Source organism: Accipiter gentilis, chromosome Z (genome assembly GCF_929443795.1).
Source record: "Accipiter gentilis chromosome Z, bAccGen1.1, whole genome shotgun sequence".
Lineage (NCBI taxonomy): Eukaryota > Metazoa > Chordata > Aves > Accipitriformes > Accipitridae > Astur > Astur gentilis.
In genome coordinates, this window is record NC_064919.1 from 37,205,850 (window position 1) to 37,227,261 (window position 21,412).

A 21,412-nucleotide genomic window follows, 5' to 3' on the forward strand; every position below is an offset into this window, starting at 1 on the left:
ATCTACCCTCCCGAGAAGATTTGTCACAGTCTGCCAGAAGTCTAGCTGTTTTCAGTTTGAATTGTTGGAACTGTGAGGAAAAGGTGTTCAGAGAAGAGAAATGTGAGTCCTCTGCACTTGGGAGGGTAGCCCTGTTTTCAGAGGAGGTCTCCCAGAAACAGGGTCAAGAAGCAGGTGGGGTAAGGCCAAGCAGAGATGCTACTAGGTCCTCCAAGAAGCTTAAAAGGCAGGAGATGTCATGAAATGATTACTAGAAGGTAGAAGGAGAACCAGAGGATGATGCAGTCCTAACAGTCCAGGAATGGCAAGATTTCAAGCTGAAGAATGTGTTTGCCTGTGGCACTACTAAATCCCACATTAGTGTGGCATTAATATTCCTTAAGCATGTCTAACTAAGTGCAGTAATTATTCTCACTATCTAATCTCTAAAGGCCTTGCAGTTAATCAGTTAATCCAAAGGCAGGCTTAAGTGTAACACTACATGTAAAAATGTTCCTTGTGTTTTGGAACTGTGCCTATAACCTGGACAAGAGGCTTCCAATCCAGTGGCTCTCAGAGCCCCTCTCTGATGCACAGTCTGGAGGCTGGGAAGACAAAGGTCATATGAATAATTTGGATTCCAGTCAGAAGTGCCTTTTCGGTAAACAGGAAGACCTTTTGGCACTGTTTCACTTGGAAAAGTTAATCTCTCTAGAGAGATCTGGCCACATAACTTGTATCAAGTGTGTAATTAGAAGACTGAATCTTGAATGAAATTAAAATATTGAAAAGATTCCAAGTTAGTTTTTGTCAGTGCTAATTGCCTCTGTGCAACAGGTATTTCTTTTGATGTATTACCTAATATTTTAATTTATCAGGAATAAATGCCAAAAAGGGTTAGAGCAACAAAGGAGATTTTATGCAACAGTCTTTTTTTTTATTCCCCTTTTTTTTTTTTTTTTTTTTTTAAATAAACTAGTGACTTTAGCATAAGAATCAAGTGGATGACTCTGTAATCCTGGTCTCAGGTTCTCTAAAAGTTAGGTGATGCATAGCTGTCTGTACTGTGTAATGAGTACAGTGAGTACCTAAATTAAAGGATGACTGGAAAATATTTGTATGTTTTTTCTCAGTGAAAGAACGGCTATTTGTATTCCAAGTTAGGAAACACATAAGAAGACAAGGTCTAAGATGACCCTACTCATCTACAAATAAAACTATCCACTGTATTTTTTTAAATTACTTTTCTTCAAATATGCTTTAAAAGATGTTCATGTTGTAGAGGACATAAAATGTATAGCCAAATATGTATAATATGTAAAGCATATATGTATTTCAAACATAACCCAAGTACAGTGTGGCCTGACAAGTAATAGAATGTCAACTAAGTCATTACTAACTGGAATATAGTAAACCCTTGAGGAAGATGAGCAAATCTCCTTTCATGAGTGTAAAGCATTGAATTCTATGAATAATAACAGCTACCATTGCAACTCTTGTGTATTTAGGAAGCAGAGCTAATTCAAAGTCAGGAACAAGTGCACTGAAGAGTAGTTCATGGCTATATGGAAAGTGCAGGAAGCAATGACTGTTTGTTCTTTCTGATTCCAGTTTGTTCCCCTGGGTTTTATGGCCACCGTTGCAGCCAGACATGCCCCCAGTGTGTACACAGCAGTGGTCCCTGCCACCATATTACTGGCTTATGTGACTGCTTACCTGGATTTACAGGAGCCCTCTGTAATGAAGGTACAGGTTGTAATAAAGACTCTATGGGATGCAGAGACCAAGCACTGTAATAATTTTCATTCCATCTCTTGGAAACTATAAAACAAAAAATCATTTCTGTTGTAGTATGTGCAGTTTATAAATTAGGAATCTTAAGCAGGTTTAAGCTGTTTGAACGTTTGATCTTGAAGTATGAAACCCACTGTATTCTTATTTGTATTATTTGTATAATGAGTATGTATAATGGGCTTACCAGAATTTATGCCTTACTTTAACATTATACTAAGCAATACATTTCTTGATCCAAATATTAGTTGCTTTCTCTTGAAATAAAGAAAATACAATCTTGTTCTGATTATTAAGGAGCTCTAATTCTAACAACTTTTTCTCAGTGTGTCCTAGTGGCAGATTTGGCAAGAACTGCATTGGAATATGCACCTGCACCAATAATGGAACATGTAATCCTATTGATAGATCCTGTCAGTGTTACCCTGGCTGGATTGGTAGTGACTGCTCTCAGCGTAAGTATCAGCTTTTCTTCCTTTATTTTTAAAACAATGAATCAAGGTTTGGCTATTTAAATTCTCTACTTTTTGGTAAAGAAACACTCTCTAAGTCAGAATTGAGGACTTCACGGTATGTAAAGAAGAGATCCTAAACTTTTCTGCATTTCATTGGCACTCTCAGAAACACATTTATACTATGATTTTTCTAATAAGTGGGCTGGAGCATATGACAAGACGGAACAATTTTCAGTCTTCCACTGCCCAAAGAGTTGTAGAGAAGTGGGATCAGACTTGTTTCAGAAATGCACCATTAAAAGACAAGAGGCAATGCTCACAGGTTGCAACAAGGGTGACTTTTACTAGATAGAAGAAAAAACATCCTTACGGTGAGAGTGGTCAAGCACAGCAACTGTCCAGGGAGGCTCTGAAGTCTCCAGTCTGGAAGAGGTTGTGAAATTATCATCACTGAAGATCCTTTGAGCAGGATGTTGGACTAGTTGATGTTAGAGCATCTAAATCTTCCAACAGGAAAAAGTCTGTGACTTGAATCTTGCATTGCAGAGAGGGTTCTTGACCTGTTGTTTACTCATCTGTAATTATTTAGTCTTATCACAGAAATGTTGTGAACATCCCAGGGCTTGTATAGTCAGGATAGTCTTATGAATAACAGAGGTATTATTTTGCAAATAAGAAGCTGAGGCACTGAAATACAGGGTGTTTTTTTCTTATTACTGTTGCATAGAAAGCTACTAGAAAGGCTCAGAACAGAGCCAAGATTTTCTCAGATACAAGTTAGTGCTCTGGCTGCAAGACCATCCTTGCTCTTGTTAAACATTTGAGCATTTTGTTAAGAAATTTTTCACTATGACTAGTTTTAAGTGTTTTTAACTTTTTGATGGATTTTTCTCTTTCTTTCTTTTATAAATGTCTCACAGATACAATTTTTTAGTGTCTTTCTACCTCACTCAATAAGTATTGTCTTGGTATGGTAAACTCAGTGCAGACTTTGTTGCTGACTTAAAAAGCAGAAGGGCTAGGCCCTAATTTTATTATGTTTCATCGAGTTACTTTATTAAATAATTAGGCATTCTCCAGATGCCTTGCTGGGTTTATGCAAATTACTGGTGATAGGAAAGAAATATCTGAAGCAAAACTCACGAGGAGCATATCCAATTCCATAAGGTACCAAAATCACAGAATGGTTTGGGTTGGAACGGACCTAAAAGATCATCTAGTTCCATGCCCCCTGCCATGTGCAGGGACACCTTCCACTGGACCAGGTTGCTCAAAGCCCCATCCAACCTGGCCCTGAACACTTCCAGGGATGGGGCATCCACAGCCTCTCTGGGCAACCTGTTCCAGTGCCTCACCACCCTCACAGTCAAGAACTTCTTCCTTACATCTAACCAAATCTACCCTCTTTCAGTTTAAAGTCATTACCTCTTGTCCTATCACTATACGCTCTTGTAAAAAGTCCCCCTCCAGCTTTCTTGTAGGCTCCCTTTAAGGACTGGAATGCTGCTGTAAGGTGTCCCTGGAGCCTTCTCTACTCCAGGCTGAACAACTCCAACTCAGTCTGTCTGCATAGATGTGCTCCAGCCCTCTGGTCACCTTCATGGCCCTCCTCTGGACTCGTTCCAACAGGTCCATGTCCTTCTTGGGGGCCCCAGAGCTGAACGCAGTACTCCAGGTGGGGTCTCACGAGAGTAGAGCAGAGGGGGAGAGTCACCTCCCTCAGCCTGCTGGTCACACTTCTTTTGATGCAGCCCAGGATACAGTTGGCTTTCTGGGCTGCAGGTGCACGTTGCCGGGTCACGTGGATCTTCTCATCAACCAACACCCCCAAGTCCTTTTCCGTAGGGCTGCTTTCAATCCACTCATTGCCCAGCCTGTATTTGTGCTTGGGATTGTCCCAACCCATGTGCAAGGCCTTGCACTTGGCCTTGATGAACTTCATGAAGTTCTCACGGGCCCACCTCTCAAGCCTGTTAAGGTCTCTCTGGATGGCACGCCTTCCCTCCAGTGTGTTGACCGCACCACACAGCTTGGTGTTGTTGACAAACTTGCTGAGGGTGCACTCAACCCCGCTGTCCATGTTGCCGACAGAGACGTTAAACAGTGCTGGTCCCAATACCAACCCCTGAGGAGCACGCCTCAGTCTGGACATCCAGCCGTTGACAGCAATGCTTTGAGTGCGACCATCCAGCCAATTCTTATGCACTGAGTGGTCCATCCGTCAAATCCATGTCTCTCCAATTTAGAGACAAGGGTGTTGTGCAGGACAGTGTCAAATGCTTTGCACAGGTCGGGGTAGATGACATCTGTTGCTCTTCCATTACCCACTAACACTGTAACCCCATTGTAGAAGGCCACCAAATTTGTCAGGCATGATTTGGCCTTAGTGAAGCCTTGTTGGCTGTCACCAGTCACCTCCTTATTTTCCTTGTGCCTTAGCATAGTTTCCAGGAGGACCTGCTCCATGATCTTGCCTGGTACAGAGGTGAGACTGACCAGTCTGTAGGTCCCTGGGTCTTCCTTTTTTCCTTATTTTAAGAATGGGGGTTATGTTTCCCCTTTTCCAGTCAGTGGCAACTTCCCTGGACTGCCATGACTTCTCAAATATGATGGATAGTGGCTTAGACACTTCATCTGCCCATTCCCTCAGGACTCACAGATGGACCTCATCAGGTCCTATGGACTTGTGTAACTTCAGGTTCCTTAGATAGTCTCAAACCTGATCTCCTATGGTGGGCGGTTCTTCATTCTCCCAGTGCCTGCCTTTGCCTTCTATGAACTGGGCGGTGTGGCTGGAGCGCTTGCAGGTGAAGACTGAGGCAAAAAACTGTTTGAGTACCTCAGCCTTCTCCATGTCCAGGGCAACTAGGTCTCCCATTTCCTTCCAGAGAGGACCCACATTTTCCCTGGTCTTCCTTTTATCACTGATGTACCTATAGAAGCTTTTCTTGTTGCCCTTGACATCCCTGGTCAGATTTAATTCTATCAGGACTTTAGCTTTCCTAACCTGATCCCTGGCTGCTCAGACAATTTCTCTGTTTATTCCTCCCAGGTTACCTGTCCTTGTTTCCACCCTCTGTGGGCTCCCTTTTTGTGTTTGAGTTTGTCCAGGAGCTCCTCGTTCATCCACGCAGGCCTCCTGGCATTCTTGCCTGACTTCCTCTCTGTTGGGATGCATCACTCCTGAGCTTGGAGGAGCTGATCCTTGAATATTAATCATCTTTCTGGGGCCTCTCTTCCCTCCAGGGCTTTATCCCATGGTACTCTACCAAGCAGATCACTGAAGAGGCCAAAATCTGGTCTCCTGAAGTCCAGGGTGGTGAGCTTGCTGTGTGCTCTCTTCACTGCCCTAAGGATCTTGAACTCCAGCATTTCATGGTCACTACAGCCAAGGCTGCTCTTGAGCTTCACATTCCCACCAGCCCCTCCTTGTTGGTGAGCACAAGGTCTGGCATAGCACCTCTCTTCATTGGCTCCTCCATTACTTGGAGAAGGAAGTTGTCATCAATGCATTCCAGGATTACTTATGTCCTGCAGTGTTGTCCCTCCAACAGTTATCAGGGTGGTTGAAGTCCCCAGTGAAGACCATGGCTTGTGAACCTGAGGCTGCTTCTATCTGTCTGTAGAGGGCCTCATCTGCTTGGACTTCCTGGTCAGGTGGCCTGTAGAAGATCCGCACTGTAATGTCACCTGTCCCTGCCTTCCCTTTAATCCTGATTTATAAGCTCATAAGGTCTCAGTCAGTTCTTCATCGATCTCCAGGCAGACCTCTGTGCACTCCAGCTGGTCATTGACATAGAGGGCGACACCCCCTCCTTGTGTCCTCTGCCTGTCCTTCCTAAAGAGCAGGTATCCTTTCATTCCAACACTCCAGCCATAGGAGCCACCCCACCATATCTCCATGATGCTGATAAGATCATAGCCCTGCAGGCATGTGCATGTCTCTAAGTCCTCTTGTTTATTCCCCATGCCACGTGTGTTTGCCCAGAGGCATTTAAATTGGGCCCCAGTGAAGCTGACTTACTGGCTGGAGTGGCTGGAATTCCTTTGTGCTGCTCTTCAGGTGCTCTCCTGCTGACGTGGGCATCTATTGCTGACAGTAGCATTAAACTGGTAGGATTGGGATGAATTGGGGTTTCCCTCCCTTAGCAACTTATTTTAAAGCCCTCTTTGCCAGCTTGGCAAGCCTATGACCTAAGAGGCTCTTCCCCTTCTCTGACAGATGCACCCCATCAGCCCCCAGTAGACCAGGTTTCTCAAAGCAAGTCCCATGGTCTAAGTAGCTGAACCTCTGGCTGTGACACCAGTCCCATAACCATTTTCTGATTCACCAGATTTGGCTGGCCCTTTCAAACCCCTTCCCTTTGACGGGGAGGATTGATGAAAAAACTGCCTGTGCTCCGGAGTCCCTTACTGCTGCTCCCAGGCCTCTGTAATCCTTCCTCATATTCCTCACACTGCGAATAATAGTCGGTGGACTGTATGAGGCTTGGTAGTTTCTCGATGACGTCCCCAACACAAGGCCCCACTAAGGAGTGCAAATCTCTAGTGTGTCAGGTAGGCAAATGGGTACCTCTGTACCTCTCAGAAGAGAGTCACCTACTACTATCACCTGTTACCTCTTCATAGTTGCACTGGTTGTTACACAGGGAGAGGATCAGGCTGCCTTACCCAGCTGCAGCATCTCTCCTGATATGACAGGTCTTCCCTCTTTAGTCTGCAGAGTGGTGAAGCAGTTCTGCCAGGGCACCTCAGGCTTCAGGGGAAGTCTCTTCCTCCTGTAGATCCTTGCTGTTGCAAGCTTCCATTCTTCTGCATTATTGGCTCCCCTCCCTTCTGTGTGTGCCAGTAGGGGAGTTTTTGCCTGTTTGGCCATGGGCAGCGGGTGCACTGCAGACTGCGCTTGGAACCCGCTACCTAACCCATTCTCAGCCTCCCTGACATTACGCAGCCTTCTCACTGCCTCCTGCAGCTCAGCCACCCGCTGCAGGAGGTCCTCCACCTGGGCACACCTTTTGCAGGCAGGTCTGCCTGTCCCTGCCCCAGGAGAAAGGTCCAGGCACTGCCTGCTGTCTGCGGTCTGCGCTGCAGCCTCTCCCTTCAACAGCTCCGTCTGGGTGGAGGCACTGGCCACCTCTGGGATGGATGGTGCAGACCCCCTAGCCAGAGCTGCAGCCTTTGCTCTCATGAGTGCCCACAATTCTGCCTTGAGGATCAGGTAGGATGTGTGTCCTTGGCCTGTGCAGATGGTCACAGAACAGTGCCACAGTCCACGCAGTCTGAAACACATGCATGCCAAAATTTCACTCAACCCGTTTTTATGAATAAAAGAAGCTGTACCAGACCCTGACATGTCAAAATTCAAAAGACATTGTGCTGGGGTTTCCAGGGAGGTGCATTTCCTAATAACATGCCTCATTGGTTTATATCATTTACAGTTTGACTGGTTCAGGTTAACTGGCTCTGTACCAGTGAGATGTAACATCTGGTCAATTTGGAAAAAAAACCTTTGCTGGCTAAATTCTGTGAAGTGATTAGCATGCACTACTCAATATGATACCAAAATAAATCTTAGGCCTATTCCTGTAGAAGCCAGTATCAACAAAGGTCCCTGTTTTTATGGTAAAATAAGTAGGTAGTTGGGAGAGTAGCAGAATAGGAGTATTTAGGAGGAGGAGGGACTTAGTCACTGAATCAATAACAGGAAAATGGTGCCAACAATATGAATGGAAGCGTCTATTGAGGCTGTGCTCATGGACCGTAACAGAGGAAGTTTATTTGCTTTGTATAAAGGCCTTTCGTTCACATGGAAAATAATGATTCCATTAATTTCTTTTGGAACTAGCGACCTTTTTGAAACTTCTAACCTTTCGTCTGTATGTGATTTAAATTCCTTCTTAGTTGACCACTAATTTCAAACATACACACACACACACACACACACACACACACAAAATATCATTATAAGGCACAACTGAAGTGGAAACAACAAAAAAACAAACTTAATGTCATGGTTTAAGCCCAGCTGGTAGCAAAGCACCACAAAGCCACTTGCTCACTCCTCCCCCTCTCCCCTGGCCCTTGATGGGATAAGGAGGAGAAAATATAAAGAAAAGCTTGTGGGTCTAGACAAGGACAGGGAGTGATCACTCCCCACTTATGGTCAAGGGCAAAAACCAGACTCAACTTGGGGAAAAAACCAAAATAAATTTAATTTACTACCAATCAAATCAAAACAATGATCATGGCAAGTAAATCCAAATCTTAAAACACCTTCCCTCCACCCCTCCCTCCTTCCTGGCTCAACTCCACTCCCAATTTTCTCTACCTTCTCCCCCCCAGCAGCACGAGGGGACAGGGAATGGGGGTTGGGGTCAGCTCATCACAGGTTGTCTCTGTTGCTCCTGCCACCTCAGGGACAGAACTCCTCACTCGTCCCCTGCTCCAGCATGGGGTCCCTCCCACGGGAGACATTACTTCACAAACTCCTCCGGCGTAGGTCCTTCCCATGGGCCGCAGTCCTTCAGTCACAGGCTGCTTCAGCGCGGGCCTTCCCATGGAGTCACAGCCATCTCCGGGGACATCCCCCTGCTCCGGCCTGGGGTCCTCCCCGGGCTGCAGGTGGGCATCTGCTCCCCCGCTCCCCTCCACGGGCTGGGGGGGACACAGCCTGCCGTCTCACCAGGGGCTGCAGAGGCATCCCCTCCTCCCCTGCTCCTCCTCCCCTCCTTCCTCACTGACCTCGGTGTCTGCAGAGGGGTTCCTCTCACATTCCCAAACCACTACTCACTGCAGGTTCCCCTTCTTAGATCTGTTCTCCCAGAGGAGCTACCACCGTTGCTGATTGGGTCAGCCTGGGCCAGAGTCAGGTCTGACTTAGAGCCGGGGAAGCTTCTGGCAGCTTCTCACAGGAGCCACCCCTGCAGCCCCTCCCCTGCTACCAAAACCCCACCACACAAACCCAAAACACTTAGTACTTTTTTTTGTTTCAATGCAATGTAATATATTTCTTAATGAAGTGAAATTTCAGCAAAGGTAACACTTTGCAAAAATACAGCCCACGCATAGATAAGTCATTATGCAAACATTTAAAGGATACAGGAGGTTTTATTGCTCACACTCGGGTCTCTGGACAATCAAATCAGTACACAACAATAAGAAGTTATCAGCCTTTTTAAACTTACACAGGAATAAAGCTAAGGCTTCCATGTCTGACCTGCTTCTTCTCTCCATTGTACTTCAACAGAACTATTTTAAAATTATGTATCTATTTACTAAAGAAACAAAAACCTCAAGATGTGAATCCTAATCAACAGAAAGGGGCTATTCTTAGAGTACCCTCTGCACTTAGTGGTATTCTGACATGAAGAAAATTGTCTTTTGCTGTCTCTGAATAGTAATCAGCATTTTGGAACAACTTCACTATTCTAATGGCAGCATGTCACATCAATTTCATTCACCATGACATTTTCAAAGCAGTCAGTAAAATTCTATCTCATAACATGTTGACATGATGGTGAGTGAAAAAAATCTCTACTTCACAGATAATTACTTGTTTTTTAGAAATACTATATTGATTAATGGACCCAAGGAAGCAACTGACTTAACTTGATGAAGGTACAGTCCTGATTATATGCCTATATTTAGGCAATTATGTAGAATCTAACAGTGGAAATACAAGAAGTAAGCTTAGTATTGGGTCTAAAGCTAAAGGCTATAAGACGTTTCAACCTTCTCTGTTTATTCTCCTTCACCTCTGAGGCTTAAAAGGTGTATCCCCTTGACTATGCTCAACTGAACTGTTTTCAGATGAAAAAATAAATTAAGAAAGGAAACTTACATGGCTTTTTCTGTGAGAAAGCTGGTATGAGTATCCTAGTTCCTGAGTATTAAGTATGTATCACTGGTTTCTTTCACACATTCAATCTTTTTCAGCACTTTTTAGGTAGAGTAAAATGATTCCTTAGTTAAAAAAAAAAAAACTTTGGCTATTTGATCAGAAGGGAGCAACCCCAAAAATACGTTTAACAGAAAAACAACAAAACCCAAATGAAGCAGTGGTCATATGTGAATGTAAGCAGCTCTATTCATGGGTATCAAGGATCTTTGTCATTTGAGATTAATTAATTGCTCTTGGTTGTTTTAGCTTGCCCACCTTCCCACTGGGGACCAAACTGCATCCACACGTGCAACTGCCACAATGGCGCTTACTGCAGTGCCTATGATGGGGAGTGCAAATGTACCCCAGGATGGACTGGCCTTTACTGTACACAAAGTAAGTGACTTTTGTTATCCATTCTTAGTCTACAAATCAATGACAGAATTTTCCGACAGAATTTTTACACTTCATTCATTGATTTCTTCCCATGCTGCTGAACCTTTTTTGATCCAGAAGATGCAATACATTACCTCCATGGCCGCTGGGAGACCACTGTATAAGCAGTGGCAGAGTGCTGGCCACTACATTCAGGCTTCTCTTTAGCCTTCCTTTGGAAGAAGACAACTTTTGGCTGCAGCCAGGCATCCCTGTGGAAGAGTCTGTCATGTGCACATGCAGAATGAATGACTGACATTCAGATGCTACCACTGCAGATGCGTGGTTATGGGTGCAGTCTACAGCATGGATGGTGTCAGCTCTGCAGGTGTTCCCCACGGGGTGGTATGACAGCACCATCTAATTCCTTCCCTCTCTGAAACACCCCCAAAAAGTACTCTAGCAGCAGGGACCCAACAACCAAGATTGCAAGATAACACAGAGCTGACTGAAGCCATGAGAATAGCTTCTGGCTTAGCTGTGGCTGTGGTCTACTGAGGCACAGTCCCTGTTGTCACTGCAAAGTGGTCATACAGTACATCTTGTATCTGTAATTGCTACCTCCCGAAGGCAATTGCAACAACAGCTGTAGCTCAGCAGCTGTAATTCAAATACTGATATAGAAGCTATTTTATTTGGAACTTAGAAACTTAACTTCACTAGACTGTAATGTTAGAATTTAAAAAAAAAAAAATTTCTTCATGTAATTAATACATTAATACTGATGTTTTTCCCAAGAGATTTTCATTAAAATAAAAATACAAGCTGTGCAGTGACAGAGTGTAGGTATATGGCACCCATTATATGCTGGGTAAGAGTTTATATAAAGTTTGAGAAATAAACATTTGTTAGAGATAGATGTTGATGAAGCTGGCTTCTTATCTTTATCATATTACAGCTTCAATTTGGTTTATCTTCAATACAAGCACCCCCACTGTCTGTAATCTGTGCACAACCATTATCTTAGAATTCTAGAAAAATAAGGCTGCTAACTGAGTTTTGCCTTCAGTGTTTAAATACACATTTTTCATAAAATCAGAACTCTCCTTTTCCAACTGAATAATGTCATAATGGCAGGAAATAACAGATATATTATAGGGCCATATGGATGCAGCTCTGGAAGACATTCACTATACTGGTTCAGCTGTCAGCTATCATGGTTATTTTGCTTCCTGCTGGTGAATAATGATCTCTTTGCAGTGACATGTCTTCTTCATACTGAAGTGGTATCTTTGTGAGGAGCTGAGATACAATATGTTATTATTTTTAATTTTTTATGCTTCGACATCAACTGTGCGGAAAGTGTGTCCAAAGGTTCATTCATCACTGAACAGACTCCCTGCTCTTGTTCACAAACTGCCCTCTTTCTCCTCCTTCAAATATCTTCTTAAACCCATTTCTCTGAAGAGCCCTTCTTGCTGCCTTCTGAACATCTGCTGTCTGCACAGTTTCCCAACCTCATTTTATGTAGCTTTTGCCTAATGTGTATTTTAAACCACTCAAAATAGGGTGGGTCTTGATCTATTGTGTGTACAGAATGCCATGTTGAGTAGCAGGGCTACAGCAATGACTTCTCAACAACATACTTAACCAGAATATTTGCATTTTATTTCTAGAGCGGTTGTTTCATGCCTTTTCCTGTCCCCTTCCTTGTATTGCAGGATGTCCCCTAGGGTTTTACGGGAAGGACTGTGCATTGATATGCCAATGTCAGAACGGAGCCGACTGTGACCACATCAGTGGGCAGTGCACCTGCCGCACAGGGTTCATGGGGAAGCACTGTGAGCAGAGTGAGTAGGGATGGGAATTGTTTATGCCTGGTAGCAAATACGGAACCCTGAGCCAACCCTCTGCTGTTTTGGCCACAGCTGTGATACAACCTCTTGGATTTAGTGGTAATTTTGTTGGAGAAAGAGCTTCAGGAGTTGGACCTAGGCTTTTTCCAAACACATAAAAGCCCACAGAATTAGTTAAGACTGATTACGATGTGATGGCCATTTCTTTCAATTTGTAGCTACATGGAAAAGGCATTTGTACTACATCCTAGTTGCTTTGGACATAATGCTAAAAAAACCCCAACAACTCTGTCATGTAAAAGTAACAAATGAATCCAAGTAATTTTCATTAGCATGAACCACAATGAAAACTAATAGTTAGAAAACTAAAGTAGTACCACATCAATCCTAGTGGATAGAATTAATCTTTGCAGTGTGATTTTACAATACAATTGGATTACAAAAGCATAATAGATGGCATTTTGTTTTCACATATGTGTGATTCTTTACCCAAGAAAATCAAGAATAACACTACTGATGGCAGTGGTGGTAAAACATTGTACAACATTAAAAGACTAATCAGGCTCATAAGCACAGAACTGTTAGTCTGACTTTTGCTAACATTACAGAGTGGTGCTCACATACTTCATGCGTTATATTGCAGTGCAAAGGAATCCATTCAACCTACTATTGTGAAGGTTTAAACCCATCTTTGGCATCAGCATTGTGTACAAAGCGTTGCTTTTGATGTGTGGAGGACACTAAGTATTACCTATAACCAGGACTTATTTAGCTGCATCTGAATCTGAAGGGCTGTGCAGTGGCCAAGATAGCGTGTGTCATACCTGTAACAGAAAGGAGGGGAGGTTACTACCATTCTATAGACACACAATATTCCCTCAGCAGTTGGTCTAGCCCCTAGGAGTTATTTTTTTAAGGCTAATCAACATTTATGGTAGAACCACTATAAATTTAGAAGTGGAATTTTTTTTTCCTAACAAAAATACAGTTGCAGCAAAATCTGAATGGTTTAGGGGAATATATTTACTTCAGTGAAATAATAGGTGGCAGCATGTAATTATTACATATTTAAATTTTCTTATTCCGCTCTGATGATTTCAGTGTTTCATTTCAAAGAGCATTATTGTTTAGGAAAAGATAAACTTTCTAAGATCCTCTCCTGATGTCATGATCAAAAGATAATTTCGAATACTTTGGCAAATCTAACTTTATGTTTTATAGTTTTTATATTTTATCCTATAATTTGGTAATAATGATTTAACAATATTAAACTAAATGTTTCGGTCTTTCTGAATTTGAATGTCAGTTTTAAAAATTGACTTTTTATTCCAGTTCAGATTTCAAAATGCCAGAGTATATTATGACATGATGGGTTTTGCCCAGCCATTGACTTCAATAGTTATAGTCTTGTTTTACTTAATGTAACCAAGAGAAGGAGAGGGTATATAAGCATGAAATTCCACTTGAGTCTGGATTTATCAAGACTGCAAGAACATTTCTCTAAAATCTATTGTGTTACATTATCATGTAAATTATTCTAAATTAGGAATACAGAAAAGATGAGTTAGATATTTTTAAAAGACAAGAAGAAAAACAAATTAATATAATTACAAAACTCCTGAGAGGTTTCAGAAAATTGAGTCTCAGAAGGGGAAGAAATACTACGTTTTCTTAAACCATCAGAACTACAATAATGTAACAAGACACACAGTAACAGAGGTGGCAGTATAAAAGAAATAATTTTTATCAGTGTAGGATAATTCTCTACCATGCTAATTGCCTGATGTAGGAGACACTTTGATCAGTAATTAATTATTGTACTCAAATCACCCTGGGAGAGAAAATATAATTTAAAAGTCTTCCAATTAGCTTATTCTTCATAATCTAGCACTTTTCTTCTGTAGGTAGTTTCTCAGTATATCCATTACAGTATCAAAGTATGCTATAAGCAGCCTAGTACCAGTTTTATTTTTATATAAATGCATGGTGTATATTAGACTTATTCTTACAGCCCATATTTCTTGCTCTTTTACCACATCAGCATATTTGTCATATGACATGACACCAGACAGATGTCTGGCTTCACTCATATGTTTACGTGATTTTTCAAGCACTGGAATCTGAGTAACCTGAGAGACCTGACATTCTGGTGTAGAACTGGCATTTTGTTCACATTTTGCCCATTTCTTCACCGTCTTGTACCCTTTAATCTATTTTTTTTTACACACACACACACACAGGGGCCCACTTAAAATCTCTACCACTAATAACACATTGCCATCTGCTGGCCATGTACAAAAACGTATGGGGTTAGAAACAAATGGTAGCCTGAATGGTGCTGTAGATCCGTAATACCAAAATATTTGAGAAGTACTGACTATGTATAATTTTTGTTTGCACTTATTTTGTGCAGAATGTCCTCAAGGTACATATGGGTATGGATGCCGGCAGATATGTGACTGTCTGAACAACTCAACCTGTGACCACATCACAGGAACATGTTACTGCAGCCCAGGCTGGAAAGGGGCCAGGTGTGATCAAGGTAAAGCCTACATGCAATAAAATTATTGTAATTGTTTTATATAAAACTTGGATTAACCTATTAAATTCCATCTCTGTGTCATTCGTTAAATTAATCTGATAAGGCATATGTGTTTAAATAGCCCACTCTATTAAATTATATATGTTCTGTAGATTTTGTAAGTATTAGATGCCTCAGTGATTGTTTATTGGAGCAAAGTGCTGAACTGTAGATTGTACGAGATGTTTTACAGTGCTGTGCTGTCCAAAGCTGCTGATAGAGCATGTGCTTTACCTGCTCTGTGCTTTTGCCTAAAGAATATTCTTACTTTTTCAACTCCATGAAAATATCTTTTTCTATGAGGAAGATGAATGCTTTTCCTTAAGGCTAGAATTGTCTTCACATTGATTTCTGACCTAGTTCTATTTTTGCATTATTGAATACAGTTAAAGTAGCAGAAAGATTTCAAAGTGAAATATTGTCTTCTGCTCCTAACACATAAGCCTCTGAATTTATGCCATTATATATTTTCATTTCTTCTTCTGTTTCAGCTGGTGTAATTATAGTAGGAAACTTGAACAGTTTAAGCCGTACCAGTACTGCCATCCCTGCTGATTCTTACCAGATAGGGGCTATAGCAGGCATCATCATTCTTGTCCTGGTTGTGCTTTTCCTGCTAGTGCTGTTCATCATTTACAGACATAAGCAGAAAGGAAAAGAAACAAATATGCCTGCAGTGACCTATACCCCTGCTATGAGGGTCATCAATGCAGATTACACCATTTCAGGTAAGTGACATTTAGAACAGGTGGGTTTTTTCTCCATCTCTTGACTTTGTGCATTTTTAGCTGAGCTCTGAAGGGGTTCAGATCTGCCCCTACAGGGCTCGAGTGTGCATGTTTTCACCTTTTCGCATTAGCAAGGGCTGCTGTGAGCAAGAACATACGCAGTTTTGAGAAGGGTGTCTACAATTCTGCCTTGGAAGCCTTCCTGGAAAGAGAGGCAGGGGAGGGTTTCCCTCTTTAGGAAGAGGAACACCGAGACACTGCTCTCAACTGCCTTTTGCTGGAGAGCAGCCCCTGAGACCACGCTGACAGTGGTGCTGCTGAACTGGCACACGAGATCAGTGGGGTGCTATGGTATACTTGTGTGCTTACCTTTCAGCTATCAGAGACAGTTCACCCAAGTTCAGAAGGATGCTGCCCCACCATTTATAGCTGCTTAGTTTGCTCTGCATCATAGTCTTTTAATCTCTGCTTTTGATACTATGAAGGGGGCTTACCCTGGTAAAATGAGTTAATTGTAAGGAGCAAGTGACCTTCAATATACCCTTGCTTTACTGTGTAACATTTTGCACCCTGAAATGTTTTTCTGCATTGAACAGTGGAAGTATGGACATTTCTATTCTTCTGTGCCTATTTTTGAAAGTGTGGCAAAATATGGTTTCTACTGAGACTTTAAATTCAATGCCAAGAGCTTGAATACAGAAAGACTGCTACAGCTGTAGAAAATGAGGATTTCACACTAGCTGTGGCAAGATTCTGTAGAGAGGCAGATAGCAGAGTGGCTTGAGTTTGAAACAAATGAAGGGAAGGAGCAATGCTCCTGAAACAAACCAGGAATTTTCGACCTATGAAAGTGCATGTGAGCTGGGATGCAGTAGGTACATTAAACTTTAGGCAATGCTGTCTTTTGCACACAGCTGTTAAGGAAGGAAGCAGGCAAAGAAGCCTGCAGAAACAGTTGTTGAAGTCAAGAAAGATGTATCAGCAAAGGTGGTGGTGCTCTTGAAGCACCAGAAAATGTTGCTGTGAACTTGACGGTAAAAGTGTCTATAATTAGGATAATGCTATGACTCCAGAGGCAAAAGAGAGCAAGGGACCACAGCAGAAAAAGAAATTAGCAAGTAACATTTGGGAATGCTCTGCTGAAAGTGAGGACATGACTAGTCAGTTACTGCTCTTTATCTCTTAATTTCTTTAAATGAACGCGAGATTTTTCAATTTTTTTTCAAGAAACTCTAAATCAGATTCTGAAATCAGTGCAGCACTGTCAAAAACATATCCTAAGAAAGAAATGCCATGTTATTTTTAGTTGTTCATTTTCCTTTCTTTTTCTTTTCAGAAACCATCCCTCACAGTAATGGTGGAAATGCTAACAGTCACTATTTCTCTAACCCTAGTTATCATACTCTAACTCAATGCACCACCCCACCTCATGTCAACAACATGGACAGACTGACCCTGGCAAAGGTAAAGCATAAAAAACTGGATGCTTACGTGTAGGTTAGCCTTTGGTTTACTTTGTTCTCTAATGTTTCATATTAGGTTTATTTTTGCTTTCCCTGATTATCACCTGGAAATTCAGCAACTTCTCCTCAGTTTCATTTTTTATCACCTACCTTTCTTTGAAATAGGCAAAAAACAATCAGCTGTTTGTGAACCTTAAAAATGTGGAACCTGTAAAACGAGGCACCATCATGGATTACACAGGAACACTGCCTGCAGACTGGAAACATGGTGGCTACCTTAATGAGCTTGGTAAGAAAAAAAAAGAAAAAAGGAGGATGTTATTCCTTGTGTTTGGGGTGGATTAGAAAGCAGAGATGTTTTCCTGGTTCTCCACTCAGGGTAATGCCAGGCTTGTCAGACTGTGTGTGAGGTTCAGGGTTCTGGGTTTGACCTTCCTTAAGGCCTTAAAGATAAAAGAGCGACTCCTTGTGAGGAACGGTTAATCAATCCGATGCCCAGTGCAGACATGATATGCAAAATATCTCATCTTATTTTTATAAAAAGATTTGCTTATTAATTATTTTTATAAAATAATGGTTACAATTGTACAGTAAGGGTCTGCTTTGGCAAAATTACATATTTATATTAAATAAATGAGAGGTTACATATATCCTTTTTTTTTTAATCACCACCAAATGGAATCAATGCTTTAAAAAGTAGTTTCTCATCATCTGAACTGCTTCAGATGTAAATTCTAGAAGCAACTTCCCAGCTAAACCTCCTGTTTGTTAGAAGACAGAGCATTTTCCTTAAGAATAATTCCCGAAAAGTGGTAAGAGTTGCTGTATCTTGCTTTATGCTATCTTTTGCTGTCTTTTCGTCCTTTCCCAATCTCATGCATTCCAAAATGGCTGGATTGCACTGACCATATCTCTGACCAGTGAAAGCCTTAAAAGGGACTTTCAGTGCCAGTATAAATTAGATCATTTAATTACCTTAATTTCTGTCCTTATCAGTATCAGATTCTGGGCATCAGGACAACAGCATGCAGCTTTTTTTTTGTCCTGCTCATCCCCAATCTTGGTCTAGCCACAGTTCAGGCTTAGATCTGGGGTTTTTTTAGAAAAGGTTTTCAGTCATAATGCTAAATGTTCAACTTTACATTTTCTTAGAGCATTTGTAATAGCACTTAAGACTCCTAACAGATACTGGCTGTAGTTAACCCACTGCAGTAGATCTTGAGTAACAGGCTGATTCTAGAGGACTGGGTGAATGCTGATATTATGTCTGTTTTCTAGGAAATCAAATGGAGTTACTTGGGTAGCTCCAGGCTGGTGACCTGGACATTAGTCTTGGTATAAACAACAGAACAGCTGACGTGAGATCTAATAAATATGGATGGGCTGGGAATAAAATTAATTGGTTTAGATATCCTCAAATAACATAATTTCATTCTTGCAAACTATGAATTTTGTTTATAGAGATATTGTATAGATAAAATTATTTTAGGCCTTTTGTAAGGCTTCTAGCATAGTACCACAATACAATCTGATGAAAAAATTAGCACTCCATGATATCAATCAAAGCTATTTGAATGGATTATTTACCAGGTAAGTGCCAGGTCTCTGAAGACAGTTGTCAGGCATTGCTGATTGCTGATGTTTATATTGGAATTTATATTGATAGAAATCTGTTACTAACAGATAATTGCAAAGCTGTGGGCTTAGGCTCTAGGTGTTTAGGCCATTCCTGTAGGTCAAGGGACTGGAACAGATTGACCTTGGACAACACAACGGGATTGATTAACTTTGGAAGCAAAGTACCAAGAATTGGAGTGAACTTTGCATAGTCTGAGATTTTCAGGTCAAGATGGGATGCCTTTCTGGTAGATATGGTTTTCCAGACAAAAAATATGCTTTAATCAAACAGCAGTTATTAGATTCATTCAAGAGTAACTGGGGGAAATGTAATGGCCCGTGACATATATGAGGTCAAACTAGATAATTTAATGGTCCCTTACAACCTCAACCACCTTCCCTGTTCAGGAAGCTACTGTTTGAAAGTGTGCAAGCAAATAGTAAAAATGCTTCTGTAACCCAGTATATGCCATATATGCCCAGTATAGACTGGGCAGTTTCACAGTGCTTATAAGAGAATTATTCTGCTAAGGTAGGAATTAGTACCAAAGCAATTTTTAAAGATTTAGAAGCTGTTATGTAATCACTTTTATTTGATTTTAAAACTACTCTGTTTTTATATCATTTTTTCTCAGGTGCTTTTGGACTTGATAGAGGATATTTGGGAAAGTCCCTGAAAGGTGAGGGGTTTTTCTGATCCATTTAGATGAAATGACAGGGATAATCAGTTTAGTCTTCTAAATTATCTTTGGTTTCTGTGTGAAGAGAATATAAAATAATTTTGGACAAAATTATTCCTAGACACTGAATCAATGCATGAAGTTTGTTTGCGCCTTTTTTTTCTTTTTTTCTTCTTCTTTTTTTTCTTTTAAAAAAACCCAAGCCTTTGTAAGTCTTCCATGTGTCACTTCCATCAAATGTTTCTGTAATGCTTGAGTCATGAAATGGCTGTACTTTAGACAGCAGAAGGGGGATGGCCCTTGAATTCAGCCTAGTGACCCAGGCAAGGATGCATGCTGCCTCTGATGAAAGGCTTTAAAGAGATCCAATTCCTCTTGCAGCTGGCATGGTCAGTATAGGACTGCATGACTACAAGCCTGCAGTGCTTCATCCCATTCACTGCAGGCCTTTGGAAAGGATATCAAAACATGAATTCATAGAGGAATTAAAAGCTTCAGAAATTCATAGTAATGATGATATTTTGAGCTTTTGAATTACACAGTTTTCTCATAAGACTTTATACTGGACTATACTGGTGTGTGCCACTATTTTTGTAATATGACTAATGTGTGCCAAGGGTAACTAGAATGCCTAAATATCCAAACAATGAAAAAAGTGTGGATAAATCCATATGAATAATGACTTAAATATGTAGACAAAAGCAGCTGGTTTGTCACCTTGTGTATAATACAAGACAATTAAGCTTAAGGAGTGATTTTTATATCTGGTATTTCCTGGTTTGGAGGATTAGGGGAAGCCAGTTTAAAGTGTCTTAAAGGAATCACAAAGTTATGAGCAGCTATCCACTGGCAGGTTCACCAAGGTCAGTCTCATGCTAGATATTCAGGGTCGGGAACAAGTCTCAGCTCTAAAGCTTAGATAACAGCATATCACAAAAAAACACAGAGAACAAAGTAACACAGACATAATAAAATCTCTTCCCAGCGTAAGAAAATACAACTTCTCTTAAACTACAGTTACGTGTCCTTCAGTTAAATCCTGAAATGACAAGCAACTTGATGTTTCCTTTTCAGTTCTCCTGCGTGCACCTTACAGAAATTTATAAGAAGCTGGTCACTCTTCTAGTGTGGCTGCATACTCAGACTTTGCACCAAAGAGGCCATCCCTAGAAGTCACCTTACCATCTGCCCAGACATTGCTACTGGGAACAGCATTAGATCACTTATTTTAATAGTGTCCTGAGTTCAGCACTTGGGAAGGCAAAAAGTATTCTGAAGTGCCTGTTAAAAACTGATTCTGCATGTTATCTGTATTTAATGCTAGCTACTGTTTTAACCAGAATTGAAGGTGCTCAAACTTTGCAACAGGAATTTGCTGATGACAAGATCAAGCCCATAAAAGAGCTTTCCATTTAAATATTCATGTATGAGTGACTTTTTAGAACTCAAAATTAAAGAATGCCGTGTTTAGTAGCAATGTCCATAGTATGTAGCATGCTTGAGATTAATATGTTTTTCTTTTTGCAGATCTAGTGAAGAACTCAGAATACAATTTAAGTAATTGTTCATTAAGTAGTTCTGAGAACCCATATGCTACTATAAAAGACCCACCGGCTCTTGTACCAAAAAGTTCAGAATGCGGCTATGTTGAAATGAAGTCACCAGCACGCAGGGACTCCCCATATGCTGAGATTGCTGGGTCTGCTTCAGCAAATAAGAATGTTTATGAAGTTGGTAAGTACAAAATCTGCTTCTAGATGTTGAAGGTTAAGAATAAAGAGCACAGGGCTTTTTTTCTTTGAATCAGTTTAATTAAAACACATGAAAAAAATGCTGATATGTTCAGATTCTATTTTCTGCTATACTAACAATCTCATTCTTTTCAGATAAGTGGTGTTATTCACGGGAACAGAGTGTGAAATACTTTCAGCTCTGTTCTATAGCACAGAGATACCTCTGAATTTCCCTGGTTGAAAGACTTTCTTTAAACAACAGCATAAGATAAGCT

At 41.1% G+C, this 21,412-nt stretch overlaps 1 protein-coding gene across 6 annotated transcripts in view; it reads left to right on the forward strand.

Moving 5' to 3' along the window:
• Positions 1-21,412, forward strand: part of MEGF10 (multiple EGF like domains 10) — a 107,461-nt gene that overhangs the window by 84,378 nt on the left and 1,671 nt on the right. For 5 of the 6 annotated variants that reach the window (XM_049796460.1, XM_049796461.1, XM_049796463.1 and 2 more), the window contains 10 exons: positions 1,591-1,725; positions 2,097-2,225; positions 10,372-10,500; positions 12,201-12,329; positions 14,749-14,877; positions 15,408-15,644; positions 16,981-17,108; positions 17,273-17,396; positions 19,360-19,404; positions 20,932-21,138. In XM_049796460.1, the coding sequence (XP_049652417.1) occupies positions 1,591-1,725; positions 2,097-2,225; positions 10,372-10,500; positions 12,201-12,329; positions 14,749-14,877; positions 15,408-15,644; positions 16,981-17,108; positions 17,273-17,396; positions 19,360-19,404; positions 20,932-21,138 (1,392 nt within the window). The remainder of the gene's footprint in view (positions 1-1,590; positions 1,726-2,096; positions 2,226-10,371; positions 10,501-12,200; positions 12,330-14,748; positions 14,878-15,407; positions 15,645-16,980; positions 17,109-17,272; positions 17,397-19,359; positions 19,405-20,931; positions 21,139-21,412) is intronic. The other variant, XM_049796465.1, reaches the window with a different exon arrangement.